This window comes from Entelurus aequoreus, linkage group LG02, assembly GCF_033978785.1.
Source record: "Entelurus aequoreus isolate RoL-2023_Sb linkage group LG02, RoL_Eaeq_v1.1, whole genome shotgun sequence".
NCBI lineage: Eukaryota > Metazoa > Chordata > Actinopteri > Syngnathiformes > Syngnathidae > Entelurus > Entelurus aequoreus.
Genome location: NC_084732.1, coordinates 32,944,574 through 32,958,856, shown reverse-complemented (window position 1 = coordinate 32,958,856; position 14,283 = coordinate 32,944,574). Strand labels below are relative to the sequence as shown.

Here is a 14,283-nt window from a genome sequence, read left to right as displayed (position 1 = left end):
ACGTGCCAGCCCTGTCACAGGACATGTGCAGCTTCTGTCAGCACACACACATGAATGCAATGCATACTTAACCAACAGCGCTACAGGTTACACTGAGGGTGCCGTTAAAAAAAATAACTTTAACACTGTTAGAAATATACGCCACACTGTGAATCCACACCAAACCAGAATGACAAACACATTTCGAGAGAACATTCGCACCAGAGCACAACATAAACACAACAAAACAAATACCCAGAATCCCATGCAGCCCTACTCTTCCGGGCTGCAACATACACCCCCGCTACCACCAACCCCCCGCCCCCCCGTTCCGTCCCCTCCGTGCGTCGGTTGAGGTGGGCGGGGTTTGGTGGTAGCGGGGGTGGATATTGCAGCCCGGAAGAGTTAGGGCCGCATGGGACTCAGGGTATTTGTTTTGTTGTGTTTATGTTGTGCGCCGGTGCGGATGTTCTCTCGAAATGTTTGTCATTCTTGTTTGGTGTGGATTCACAGTGTGGCGTATATTTCTAACAGTGTTAAAGTTATTTTTTACGGTCACCCTCAGTGTAACCTGTATCAATGAAGATCAAGTTGCGTTATATTCACGCGCGTGTGCGTGCAGAAGCCGCACATTTTATGTGACTGGACCAACATTCCTTTCAGCGACCGTGACGATTTTGTGAGGGGCACTGAAATTTGGGAGTCTCCCGGGAGGGTTGGCGAGTATAAGTATGAGAATTAGGGAGGGTTGGCAAGTATAAGTATGAGAATTAGCGGTGAATGCGGTATTACCGCGGCACCGCCGCTGTATATAATCGGCGGGCCAGCTCTAGTGTTAATTTGATAACGCCTCAAGGGCCAAGTGAAATTACACGGCGGGCCAAATTTGGCCCGCGGGCCAGAGTTTGACACCCATGCTAGAGAGCACTTAAAACATCCAAACACTTCCATTAACATTTTACTGTAAATAGTAACAGGCAAATTCATGTATAACATGTTATACTTACATCTTTTCTCATTTTAATCATACGGTGGCGCATTAATTTAATAAACGTATCACAACCTTTGCTTTTTCCTTAAACTACTACAAGTCGGTACGTGTCCATGCATTAAATTAGTACGATTTTTCAAATAGTTTGGCTCTAAAGAAGCCTCCTACAACTCATAGAAACACCTCCATCCGATCGTGTTCAATTTTTGAAAAATCGGACTAACACACCTGGAACATGCGATTGGAAACCAGGGGCCGTACTTATCAAGCTTCTTAGAATTACTCCTAAGAAGTCTGCTAAGAGTTGACTTAAGAGTAAATAAATTCTTCGCTGAAAGCTGCACTTAAAAGTTAGTTATCAAGCGTCTTACTCACACTTTCAGCGAAGTGTAGGACTGAATCTTAAGTGTCACACTCAGAGCTGAATTACGACATTACTATGTGCCGTAAACGGAATTTTAGGTGACGTCATTTCTGTGTCCATAGAAATGACCAATCACGGAATGGAATCCGTTGTCTAAGAATAAAGAAATATCTTGGAAATATTTAAGTGGACAATGGGAGTGTATATTTTGACAATAAACTACAAAATAATACAAAACAAACTAGTCCCCGCCGGCACTCACGCTACCGCTCCCTCTCTTCTATCGCCCACACACTCACTGACGTCACTCACCTCACGGCCACACACATACGCTACTGTCATAACATTTTCTTTCCAATTCATTAATTAGGCAACTAATTTGAAACTGGTGTGGGTGGCTCTATATATACTAGCCCACTGCAGACACATGCAGAAATCAACAAGGAATCAAAAAGTATTAAATCTGTGACAAAAATAATATCCGCTCTGTCTAAACGATACCGTTTGATCAGCTGCTCGTCATCAAAAAAAAAAAAAACATTGTTCCGTTCCCTGAACGTTCGCGCACGTCTCTCTCGCCTCAGTGCCATCCCCTGCTGGCAACTCCTAACCACTTAAGACACCTCTGAAGGTCTCTTAAATATCGTGGAGAGTAGGAGTGATTCTTAGACTTAAGAACGTTGATAAAAAGCTTTTATTCTTAAGTTTGAGAGTAGGACTAAATTTCGCAAATTCTCAGGACTTAAGTGTAAAATGGCACTCTAAGAAGCTTGATAAGTACGGCCCCAGATCTCTCAAAAGGGTGTGTGCCGCCGGAAGGGACCCTTTGTATCACGCATGTGCCAGTCTTAAAGCCCAAGATATAACCCGGAAGGAGATACCATTCAATAAAAACAAGAAACATTTGTAATTAAGAGGAGACTGTTTATTTGTAGAATGCCAGCTTAATTTGGACTCCCGAACCAAAAATTAATGAGAGGAAAGACAATGAAGCAGGTATATTAAAGGCAAATAATAAAGCGTACACTAACCTCTTCACGTTGCATTTGTGCACTCCAAACTGATAAACAATAACTCTGTATTCCACACAACTGGCAAGACAGTCCACAACAATAGCAACCCTCCTCTGGAACGGTATTGGCCGGACACGAACTCCTTCCATCAATCTACAGAGCCTTATGAATGAACTTCGAGATATTCTAAAGTTTTGTTCCATGATTTTTCGTCCGAAAATTCCTCCGAGACAACCCCCTAACACCAGTCTTTTCACAGGTGCATGGTTTGACCTTATAGGTCAACCGGAAAAGCAATAAATGTATCTACGCTAAAAGGAAATAAGCACCCCCCCAGTGTATGAGAAGCAAACGCTGTATGACCAGTAGTCACATTAGAGAGTATGCACGGACACTAGGACTTCATACACAGGTGTGAAAATACAAAAAAAATAACTATTTGAGAAATCAGACTAATTTAGCGCAAGTAAACATAGTTAGGTAGGTAGGTAGGTAGGTAGGTCTTTATTTTCATTGCACAAGTACAACGAAACTTTGTTTTGAGCACAAACCCGTTCAAGATTAGACAAACAAACAGTGTACAGGGTTACAGAACAGGAACGTTGTAGTGACTGACTACAACTCATGCAGACTTCATGAGAGGCAACACACATAATTAAACATCACTTACTATACAATGTCTTCTCTCACTGAGATGCCCACTATAAGGATGTTGATATATTTCCGTTTAGATAAAGAATGACTCATAATCCTCTCGATGGGTTAAAAAAAAGTGGGTGCAAAACAGCGTCTTTCTTGCCATCTCCGGGTCTAATTTGGCTGTCAGAGTTTACCAACTTCTCAGTTTATGTCCACATCATTTTACTATCCAAGTGAAAGGCTTTGATTGATTGATTGAAACTTTTATTAGTAGATTGCACAGTACAGTACATATTCCGTACAATTGATCACTAAATGGTAACACCCGAATAAGTTTTTCAACTTGTTTAAGTCGGGGTCCACGTCAATCAATTCATGGTAAATGAATGGCATGATTTATAATCTAAAATAAACTTTCCCCAGCTCCTGGGCGAGAAAGCAGCTGTCCAGCTGATGTCAATATAGCAGCATAAGGAAGTTGCCGATCTCTGATCAAAGCGCTAAATGTAGGTCCTTATCGTTAGCGCTTATAATAACAATATCGCCCATACTCGGTTAATATACGGGTCACGAAATGTAAATGGAGCATTGCTACCGCTTTTTGGATGGTTATTTCCTGGGTTTTATGGTCGGAATAAACACAATAGACTGGCTTCCATTACCTCCATTGTTAGCTGACTTTTAATTTACATTTGTTTACGAGTTAGATTGCATAAAAAATACATTAGGTGTTCTTGTCTCTCGTAAGGATTGTGAATGATAAGCAAAATTCCCCAAAAAAGTGCAGTTCCCCTCTTTCACTCCCGTAGGCTCTGCCACTGAGGCACGGGCACGGCTTTCTCACCAGAAGACGAGTCAATGGGGTTGAGGAGGTTGTCAAAGTATTCCTTCCACCAATTCACAACATTCCAAGTCAAGGTCAGCAGCACACCATCCCTACCATACACAGTGGGGACAGTGCACTGCTTCCACTTTGTATTGCATGTGTAATATGAAGAAAGGAGGGTTTTGTCTGATGAACTCAGATTTTCAACGTTTGCACCAATGCAAGATTATTTTTTTGTTTGCTTGCTTTGTGCACCACAACTAGCTCGAGGGTTGAAATTGAGCACAAAGCTCCAGAGTGGGCCGTCTGCCAAAGTGGGTTCATGTTTGGAAGTGATACACGGCCACATGGGAAATGAGTTTATCTGACTTTTCAATCAAAATATTTTCTATTAAAAGCTTTTAGACATGCTGTTTATGGTGTGCCTTGTTCTCACGTGTGCATTGGTGTAATGTCTTTTGGAGCAGTCCAAAGAGAGAGAATGAGTGAGCTATTGGTGTCATATAAAAAAAGACACACAGTCACATACATGCCCAGACACACAATAAAGTGTGATGAATGAAAAGGGCTCAGTAGATAGTTTCCATTGTAAGTAGTTTCAATTTTGTTCTGTTGATATCCTGTATTTTTGTTGGTAAAATGTGATTTTTTTTATGCCAGTGTCTTTGCTTTGTTATGTCTGACTGTATTTGTTTTTACATTCAGAATAAAGTCAAAAATATTAGGATTTTTTTTCTTCCTAATTTAGGAATCACAACGAATGAATGTATGGATGCTAGGGCTGTGAATCTTTGGGTGTCCCACGATTCGATTCAATATCGATTTTTGGGGTCACGATTCGATTCAAAATCGATTTTTTTTTTTTCAATTCAACACGATTCTCGATTCAAAAACGATTTTTTTCCCGATTCAAAACGATTCTCTATTCATTCAATACATAGGATTTCAGCAGGATCTACCCCAGTCTGCTGACATGCAAGCAGAGTAGTAGATTTTTGTAAAAAGCTTTTATAATTATAAAGGACAATGTTTTATCAACTGATTGCAATAATGTAAATTTGTTTTAACTATTAAATGAACCGAAAATGACTTATTTTATCTTTCTGAAAATATTGGACACAATGTGTTGTCAAGCTTATGAGATGCGATGCAAGTGTAAGCCACTGTGACACTGTTGTTCTTTTTTTTATTTATATAAATGTCTAATGATAATGTCAATGAGGGATTTTTAATCACTGCTATGTTGAAATTGTAACTAATATTGATACTGTTGTTGATAATATTCATTTTTGTTTCACTACTTTTGGTTTGTTCTGTGTCGTGTTTGTGTCTCCTCTCAATTGCTCTGTTTATTGCAGTTCTGAGTGTTGCTTGGTTTTGGAATTGGATTGCATTGTTATGGTATTGCTGTGTATTGTTTTGTTGGATTGATTAATTTTAAAAAAAATAAAAAAAAATAAAAATAAAAAGTAAATACAATTTGTTTTTAAAAATCGATTTTTTTCAAAATGAGAATCGATTCTGAATCGCACAACGTGAGAATCGCGATTCGAATCGATTTTTTCCCACACCCCTAATGGATGCTTTAAAAAGTAGGTTGTCTTAACAGCTGGTAGGGACTAGATTATTTTACTGTTAGAGAAATAAATAGGTGAGATTTTGTTACACGTTGCTGTTCCTGGTTTGTCTTCACAACAAACATACAGTGGATGCTGAGTTAGACAAGTAGTCTCTAACCCACGACCCTTTGGCCATTTACAGCCTGCAGGACCATATTTTAACCCCACTATTTCACATCAAAGTTTAGTGTAAAAGCAACCTGCACACGCTGGGCGGCTAATGGTTAAATATAGTGTGGTGATCTGGAACCACACTTGACAGAACAACAATAAAAGGTACAATGCAACAAACACATATAGGGAAACTACTACTACTATGGGGAATATTAACCAACAATTACATTACCTCTAAACATGTGACTATCAACGTTTTACAAAACAAGTGCCGCAAATGTTAGATCCACTATGGACTGGACTCTCACAATATTATGCTAGATCCACTCGACGTCCATTGATGTGGGATCTGAGCAGAGGATGTCGTTGTGGCTTGTGCAGCTCTTTGAGACACTCTTGATTTAGGGCTATATAAGTAATCTTTGATTGATGATTGAAAGCATGCTGGGAAATAGGAAGGACTGCCAGCAGTAGGAGAGATGCTGGTTCCCAACAAGATTTTCAGCGTCTTTTTGCAAATATTTGCTCAAAGAACATGTTTAGAAATGACACAGTAGTTGTATTTTTAGCCTGTAATAGTAGTAGTAGTTGCCCTGTATACTGTATGTGTTATTGTTACTGCGATTTCTTTTCTGACATCTTGAGTATGACTGCTATGTTGAGTAATGACCTTTTGCTATTTCCAATGTGTTGACAAGCTCAAAATGAATTCCCTCATGGCTCGTGATACTATGTGCTTCTGGTAGAATTGGTGGATGAAAATAGTCATGTAGTCAGAAATATATTCTAAAACTAATAACTACTTCAGGGTCCCTCATGTAAATTGAGATTCCTGGATTGAACAGTTGAATTGCAGAGTTGATTTGAGTGCTACTCGGTAGAGGTGGGGGAAAATTATTGATTCTCCAATGCATCACGATTAGAACGTGGGCTATTCATGAATCAATAGACAAATGTCCAACATTTTTTTATTTAGGTACGTTAAAGTAATACAGAGGGTTCTAAAATGCAGCATTAATGCTAATGTTCTCTAAACACTAGTTCTACGTTTGGTTCTAACTAATCATGGGAGAACCATTAGCCAACATTCTTTCAACGTTGTGTGTCAGGTGGGTTAGCGCGAACACACACAGAGGAGGGAGGAGAGGACAAGCTATGCTAGCCGCAGCGTTAAACTAGATTGAATGCGAAGTAGTGAAAAAACTGAAGAATAAATGCTTTATACACTTCAACAAAGGGCTGATAGGAACTGCGTTACAGCAGAGTAACCAGCTAAAATGAGGAAATTAGCAAGTAGAGCAATAATATCCGTACAGTGTCGCCGCCGGCTGGAAAAACTTTCGGCCATAGACATGAATGAGTTAATAGTTGACACTCGTCTTTGGGCCGCGAGTTCATGGCGACTGGGGCCAATGTGTCTTAATATTCTGTGGTTTTAGAAGGCACACAAATTTAATCAAGGATGCCTGCTTGCCAAATAGGGCCATTTATTTATTTTATCACTTAGCAGGCAACTACAGTTCTCATGTATCTAGTGTTCCAATATATACTGTTGTCATCCATTACCCAGAAATGGCACATTACTGCATATGTCAGTAGCCAAAGGAGGAGCCTTGTAGAAATATTATTTATAATTGAATGTAATATGTTTAGCAGCACGGTGGAACAGGGGTTAGTGCATGTGCCTCACAATACGAAGGTCCTGAGTTCAATCCCGGGCTCGGAATCTTTCAGTGTGGAGTTTGCATGTTCTCCCCGTGACTGCGTGGGTTCCCCCCGGGTACTCCGGCTTCCTCCCACCTCCTAAGACATGCACCTGGGGATAGGTTGATTGGGAACACTAAATTGGCCCTAGTGTGTGAACGTGAGTGTGAATGTTGTCTGTCTATCTTTGTTGGCCCTGTGATGAGGTGGCGACTTGTCCAGGGTGTACCCCGCCTTCCGCCCATGTGCAGCTTAGGTAGGCTCCAGCACCCCCCACAACCCCGAAAGGGACAAGCGGTAGAAAATGGATGGATGGATGTTTGGAATATGTAATAATAATAATAATAATAATAATAATAATATACAATACATTAACAGTCTCCTCTCCTGAGCTGCCACCTTATTGTGGTAGAGGAGTTTGAGTGTCCCGATGATCCTAGGAGCTATGTTGTCTGGGGTCTTCTATGCCTCCTGGTAGTGTCTCCCAAGACAAATAGGTTCTAGGTGAGGGACCAGACAAAGAGTAGCTTGAAGACCTGTGAAAAAACACAATCAAGGACCCAGGTTTCCCTTGAGGAGGTGGGGCTCGATGGCTCGAACAGCCGGGCACAGCCTGAAAGGGCAACATGGGTCCCCCCTCCAATGGGCTCACCACTCACAGGTGGGGGCATAGAGGTCGGGTGCAATGTGACGGGGCTCTCGGCGATCCGATCCTCGGCTACAGAAGCAAGCTCTTGGGACGTCAAACGCCACCTCGCTGGGGCGGCAGGGAGGAGCCTGAGCTGGTGCGCGAGGTGGAGAAGTTATGGCTGGATGTTGTCGGACTCACTTTGACGCACAGCAAGGGCTCTGGAATCAGTCCTCTCGTGAGGGGCTGGAGTCTCTTCCACTCTGGCGCTGAAAATAGTGAGAGACGACGGGCGGGTGTGGCAAGACTTGTTGCCTCGCAGCTCAGAGCCTGTACGTTGGAGTTTAACCCAGTAGACGAAAGGGATAGCTTTCCTCTGCCTGCGGGTGGGGGGGACGGGTCCTGACTGTTGTTTGTGCTTACGCACCAAACAGCAGTTCAGATGACCCGCCCTTTTTGGATTCACTAAAGGGAGTACTGGAGAGTGCTTCCCCGGGTGATTCCCTTGTTTTGCTGCAACGACAGTGAAACCCAGAGAGGCGTGATTGGGAGAAATGGCTGCCTGGATGTAAACCTGAGTGGTGTTTTGTGCTTCTCAGAGATTGTCCATAACAAACATCCTGTTCAAACATAAGTGTGTCCATATGTGCATTTGGCATCAGGACACCCTGGGCCACAGTTCGATGATCGACTTTGTGGTTGTGTCATCGGATTTGCGGTCTCATGTTTTGAAGAGAAGGGCGGAGCTTTCTACCGATTGGTGGCGAGTTGGCTACAATGGTGGGGGAGGATGCTGATCAGACCTGGCAGGCCCAATCACATTGTTAGGGTCTGCTGGGAATGCCTGGCAGAGTCTCTGTCAGAGAGAGTTTTAATTCCCACCTCCGTAAGAACTTTGAACATGTCACGAGGGAGGCGCTGGACATTGAGTCCGAGTAAGCCATGTTCCGTGTCCCTATTGTTGAGGCAGCCGATCAGAGCTGTGGCCGGAAGGTAGTTGATGCCTGTCGTGGCGGTAATCTCATGCCATCAAGCTGAAGAAGGAGACCTAATGGGTTCTTTTGGCTCGTAGGAGTCCGGAGGCAGCGAACAGGTACCGAAAGGCCAAGTGGTGTGCGGCTCTGGTGGTGGGGGAGGCAAAAACTTGGACATGAGAGGACTTCAAGGAAGCCATGGAAAATGACTTCCGGACAGCTTCGAAGTAATTCTCGACCACCATCCGCCGCCTGAGATGGTTCGGGCATCTGGTCGGGATGCCCCCACCCCCGAACGCCTCCCTAGAGAGGTGTTTAGGGCACGTCCGACCGGTAAGAGCAGTGCACTGTCAATACCGTGTATGGTGGGGATGGTGTGCTGCTGACCTCGACTCTGGATGTTGTAGATCGGTGGTGGGAATACTTCGAAGACCTCCTCAATCCCACCTACACGTCTGCCTATGAGGAAGCAGTGTCTCGGGAATCTGTGGTGGAATCTCCTATTTCTGGAGCTGAGGTTGCCATGGTAAGTAAAAAACTCCTCGGTGGCAGGACCCCGAGGGTGAATAGAGATACGCCCAGAGTTCATTAAGGCTCTGGACGTTGTGGGGATTTCTTGGTTAACAAGACTCTGCAACATTGCCTAGATATTGGGGGCGGTGCCTCTAGATTGGCAGACCGAAGTGGTGATTCCTCTATTTAGGAAGGGGAACCGGAGGGTGTGTTCCAACTATCGTGGGATCACACTCCTCAGCCTCCCTAGTAAGGTCTGTTCAGGCATACTGGAGAGGAGGCTACGCAGGATAGTCGAACCTCGTATTCAGGAGGAGCAGTGAGGTTTTCGTCCTGGTCGTGGAACAGTGGACCAGCTCTATACTCTCAGCAGGATCTTCGAGGGAGCATGGGAGTTTGCCCAAAACCAATCTAGATGTGTTTTGTGGACTTGGAGAAGGCATTTGACTACGTCCCTCTGGATGTCCTGTGAGGGGTGCTCAGAGAGTATGGGGTATCGGACCAGCTGATTGTGGCGGTCGGTTCCCTGTATGATCAGTGTCAGAGCTTGGTCTGCATTACCGCAGTAAGTCACATCCGTTTCCAGGGAGGGTTAGACTCCGCCAAGGCTGCCCTTGGTCGCCGATTTTTTTCATAACATTTATGGACAGAATTTCTAGGTGCAGTCATGGTGTTGAGGAGATCCGGTTTGGTGGCTGCAGAATCAGGTCTCTGCTTTTTGCAGATGATGTGGTCCTGCTGGCTTCATTTGACCAGGATCTTCAGCTCTCACTGGAACAGTTCGCAGATGAGAATCAGTACGTGCGAGTCCATGGTTCTCGGCCGGAAAAGGGTGGAGTGCCATATTAGCGTTGGTGAGGAGATCTTGCCCCAAGTGGAGGAGTTCAAGTACCTCGGAGTCTTGTTCACGAGTGAGGTAAGAGTGGATTATGAGATCGACAGGCGGATTGATGCGATGTCTGCAGTCTGTCGCAGTGAAAAAAGAGATGAGCCAGAAGGCAAACCTCTCGTTATACCGGTCGATCTACGCCCCTATCTTCACCTATGATCATGAGCTTTGGCTTATGACCGAAAGAACAAGATCATGAATACAAGCGGCTGAAATGAGTTTCCTTTGTCGAGTGGCGAGGCTCTCCCTTAGAGATAGAGTGAGAAACTCTGTCATTCAGTAGGAGCTCAGAGTAAAGCCGCTACTCCTCCACATCAAGAGGAGCCAGATGAGATGGTTCGGGCATCTGGTCGGGATGCCCCCCGAACGCCTCCCTGGAGAGGTGTTTAGGGCACGTCCGACCAGTAGGAGGCCACAGGGAAGACTCAGTACATGTTGGGGGGACTATGTCTCCCAAATAACCTGGGAATGCCTCAGGATCCCCTGGGAGGAGCTGGACAAAGTAGCTGGGGAGAGGGAAGTCTGGGTTTCTTTGCTTAGGCTGATGCCCCTGCGACCCAACCTCAGATAAGCGGAAGAAGATGGATGGATGGGCATTAACAATATACACAATAATATTAATAATATACAATTCAATATATTATAGCTGTATAAATAATCAAATCATAGCCCCTGAATCGTAATTGTAATCAAATCATGAGTTACCCAAAGATTCCCACCTCTACTACTGCGGCACAAATTTGATGATGATTAGCCAAAATGTGAAGGGAAGTTGTAGGCAGCACAAAATGCTCAAACTCTGTCAATGCAGTAAAGATTTTCCACTGAAAACGGTACTTATTATTAACTTAGCAATTGAAGCATTTAGTATAAGACCTTTTCCTGTCTTTACTACCATGATTAACCCTTCTCGCCCAGCTGCTCTCAAGTGTAATAATTGTTTGTTGACCTCAGGCTCTTTCCCTGCTGCTAATGTGTGTGTATAGTTTCTTTAAGCATATCAGTCATTACTTACATCCAAGCTTTTGAGCCCTGTAATTACCTTTAGCTTTGATGCCATCATGCCCCACACTTCCACCTGTACAGATACGCACACACACCAAGATAAGAAACATCTTGTCACACAACACAAATGTGCACTCTCACACGTCTTGGTGTCATGCTGTGTCACTAATGGTGTTTTAGTAAAAAACTTACACCTCGCAAGCTAATCTATGTCTTTGGCTTTTTGAGTGTGTGAATGTGTGTGTGTGTGTGTGTGTGTGTGTGTGTGTGTGTGTGTGTGTGTGTGTGTGTGTGTGTGTGTGTGTGTGTGTGTGTGTGTGTGTGTGTGTGTGTGTGTGTGTGTGTGTGTGTCCTACCGATGTTTGATGACAGCAGTTCAACTTTACACACCTCTCACTAATACCAAATCAATGAATAACTTAGGCTTGGACAGTACACTACAGCCCCATGCCCCTTATTGAGTATCTCAATAACATGAGCACAACATTGACATGTCTCTTGACCAACACACAAACATGCACACACACACACAAGTATATTGGCATTCAGCAAAGGTACAGCTACAAACTAATATTGATTTCTCTTGTAATGACTCTTTAAATGTGAGAGAGTAAATTTGTTATTTTATTTAGTGATTAAACACCAAGATCTGCCATTGTATTCCAACACTGGGGTCAATAAGCTCCTTTTTCTCTATCCTCTTGTTGTGGGGAAGACTGGTTCGTACATGCACATGCAGGTCAAAATCCTCTGCTGTTGCCATTGCTAATACAAAGTAGTGTGTAGTTCAAACTTATATCTGTCAGTAGACTCCATTTGGAAGCGCTAAAAACTACAACATGGATGACGGGGAGAAGATGCAGTCGAAGTGGAGGCACGTAAATAAGATCACCCACAAAACGGCGCATCCTAAAGAGAGGGTCAGAAAGCGGCTTGAAAACGGTCTGTAAAACATAATGTACCGTATTTTCCGGACCATAGGGCGTACCGGATTATAGGGCGCATTAAAGGGGTCATATTATTTGTTTGTTTTTTTCTAAATGGAAAACACTTCCCTGTGGTCTACATAACATGTGATGGTGGTTCTTTGGTCAAAATGTTGCATAGATTATGTTTTACTGATCATCTTCAAGCCGCTTTCTGACAGTCGCTTCAGGATGCGCTGTTTTGTGGGCGGTCTTATTTACGTGGCTCCCCTTCGACAGCGTCTTCTCTTTGTTGTACCGGTGTAGCGTGCAAGGACGGGGGCTTTACACTACTTTGTATTAGAATTGGCAACAGCGGAGGGTGAATGTCCCATAACAAGAAGATAGAGAAAAAGATTAAGCTTATCGACTACGGAGTCGGCACAGACTACAAAGGCGGACGTGCGCAAATTTTCAGGACTTACGCAGATCCCAAATACAGATCAGCAGGTACCAGAAGGTAAGAAAAGTTGCTTTTGAATAACATTGCGAAACAAAACGTCAGATAATATGTCTTACCTTATACACACCATAATAATACTTGTATGTTGAAGCACAGTACAATCCATCAAGCGGTGCGGCTTCATAGCTTACCAAAGTCGTATTAAAACATTTTGATAGATTTTTGAGCGCCGTGTGTAATGTTATATACTTTCAATGGAACCTTTTAAAATGTCTGTGTTGTTTACTTGAGTCATATTGCAGTCTACACGTATCTCTTATGTGTGACTGCCATCATATTGCAGTCTACACGTATCTCTTATGTGTGACTGCCATCTACTGGTCACACTTATCATTTCAACATTGTACCAAATAAAATAGCTTCGAGGTCGATAAGCAAAACCAAATTTATTCCGTACATTAGGCGCTCCGGGTTATAAGGCGCACTTTCGAGTTTTGAGAAATAGAAAGGATTTTAAGTGCGCCTTATACCCCGAAAAATACGGTATTCACATTTTTGACAAAATAATACCATTACATGTTATATATATGTGGTGCGGCTTCATAGCTAACCAATATATATATATTATGTTTTACACCTGCATTGTCCTTTCCATCCTTACACTTTCCATCATTGTAACTGAGCTACTGTGTTGAACAATTTCCCTTGTGGATCATTAAAGTTTGTCTAAGTCTAAGTATTATATAGACCACAAGAAAGTGTTTTAAATGTGGAAAAAAAAAATCACAACATGCCCCCTTCAAAGTTTTTTTGTAATATTTTCCCTAAAATGTGCATTGAATATACAGGTATAAAGTGTGTTTTATCCAATTACTCGATTAATTGAACAAATAATCTTTAGATTACTCAATTACTAAAACTAATCGATAGCTGCTCCCAAATTAGTTTATATTTGAAAGCACAATCACAAGATAAATAAAAAATACAAATAAAAAAACCCACTGGTGGGTTTGGCAGCCATTTTTGAAAGATCTCCACAAATCACATATCACTGGACAGCCCAGGCGTCCTCTTCTCAACTAGGTTTTTGTTTTGCAATTGACTCAGGTCTGTAAAAGGTTAGTCCATTTTCAGAGTACAAAAATGTACTGATCTGAAGTCCAAGGAGATACGTCATGTCACACAGCTGCCTTCGAGAGAATGAGCAAATGTCGCCATCTAGTGGCCCAAAACCATAGACGCCGGAAGTCTTCTCCTGAAATAATTTCCATGTGCTAACACACATTACAGTAGCTAGTGTTTACAACAGGTAGACTGCAAACGTTGAAGACCAGCAAAATGCGTCCCTTACTGTGCGAAGCAGCGATGGCAGACATCTTTGGCCACTTTGTTGGAAACACAGCTCGCCATGGGCTCGGAGGAGAAGAGCAACTGGCCACGTTTAATGCCGCTTGTCGCCCGCAGGCCGTAACCTTTCCCCGGGCTGACAAACCGCTCCAACGTGGACGCCATTAATAGTCGGGTTTATATAAGCCCGCGCGAGCCGCCAGACAAATGTTTACGCACGCACGACGTACGCTAAGCTACGTGTTGACGACGTAATAATGCGTCATCACGTAAGACGTAATGACGTCACGCATTATTCATAATGTAAATT

General features: G+C 43.1%; 1 protein-coding gene across 2 annotated transcripts in view; it reads right to left on the bottom strand.

The window, feature by feature from the left end:
- Positions 1 to 14,205, bottom strand: part of smyd3 (SET and MYND domain containing 3) — a 160,291-nt gene extending 146,086 nt beyond the window's left edge. The window contains exons 1-2 of one of the 2 annotated variants that reach the window (XM_062025475.1): positions 13,978 to 14,111; positions 11,296 to 11,331 (exon numbers count right to left, since the gene is read on the bottom strand). Coding sequence is in view for 1 of the 2 variants with exons in the window: in XM_062025467.1 (XP_061881451.1) it covers positions 13,978 to 14,138 (161 nt within the window). In the remaining variant the exon portion in view is untranslated. Of the gene's footprint in view, positions 1 to 11,295; positions 11,332 to 13,977 lie in introns of both variants that reach the window. The other variant, XM_062025467.1, reaches the window with a different exon arrangement.
- Between the last annotated feature and the right edge of the window lie 78 nt (positions 14,206 to 14,283).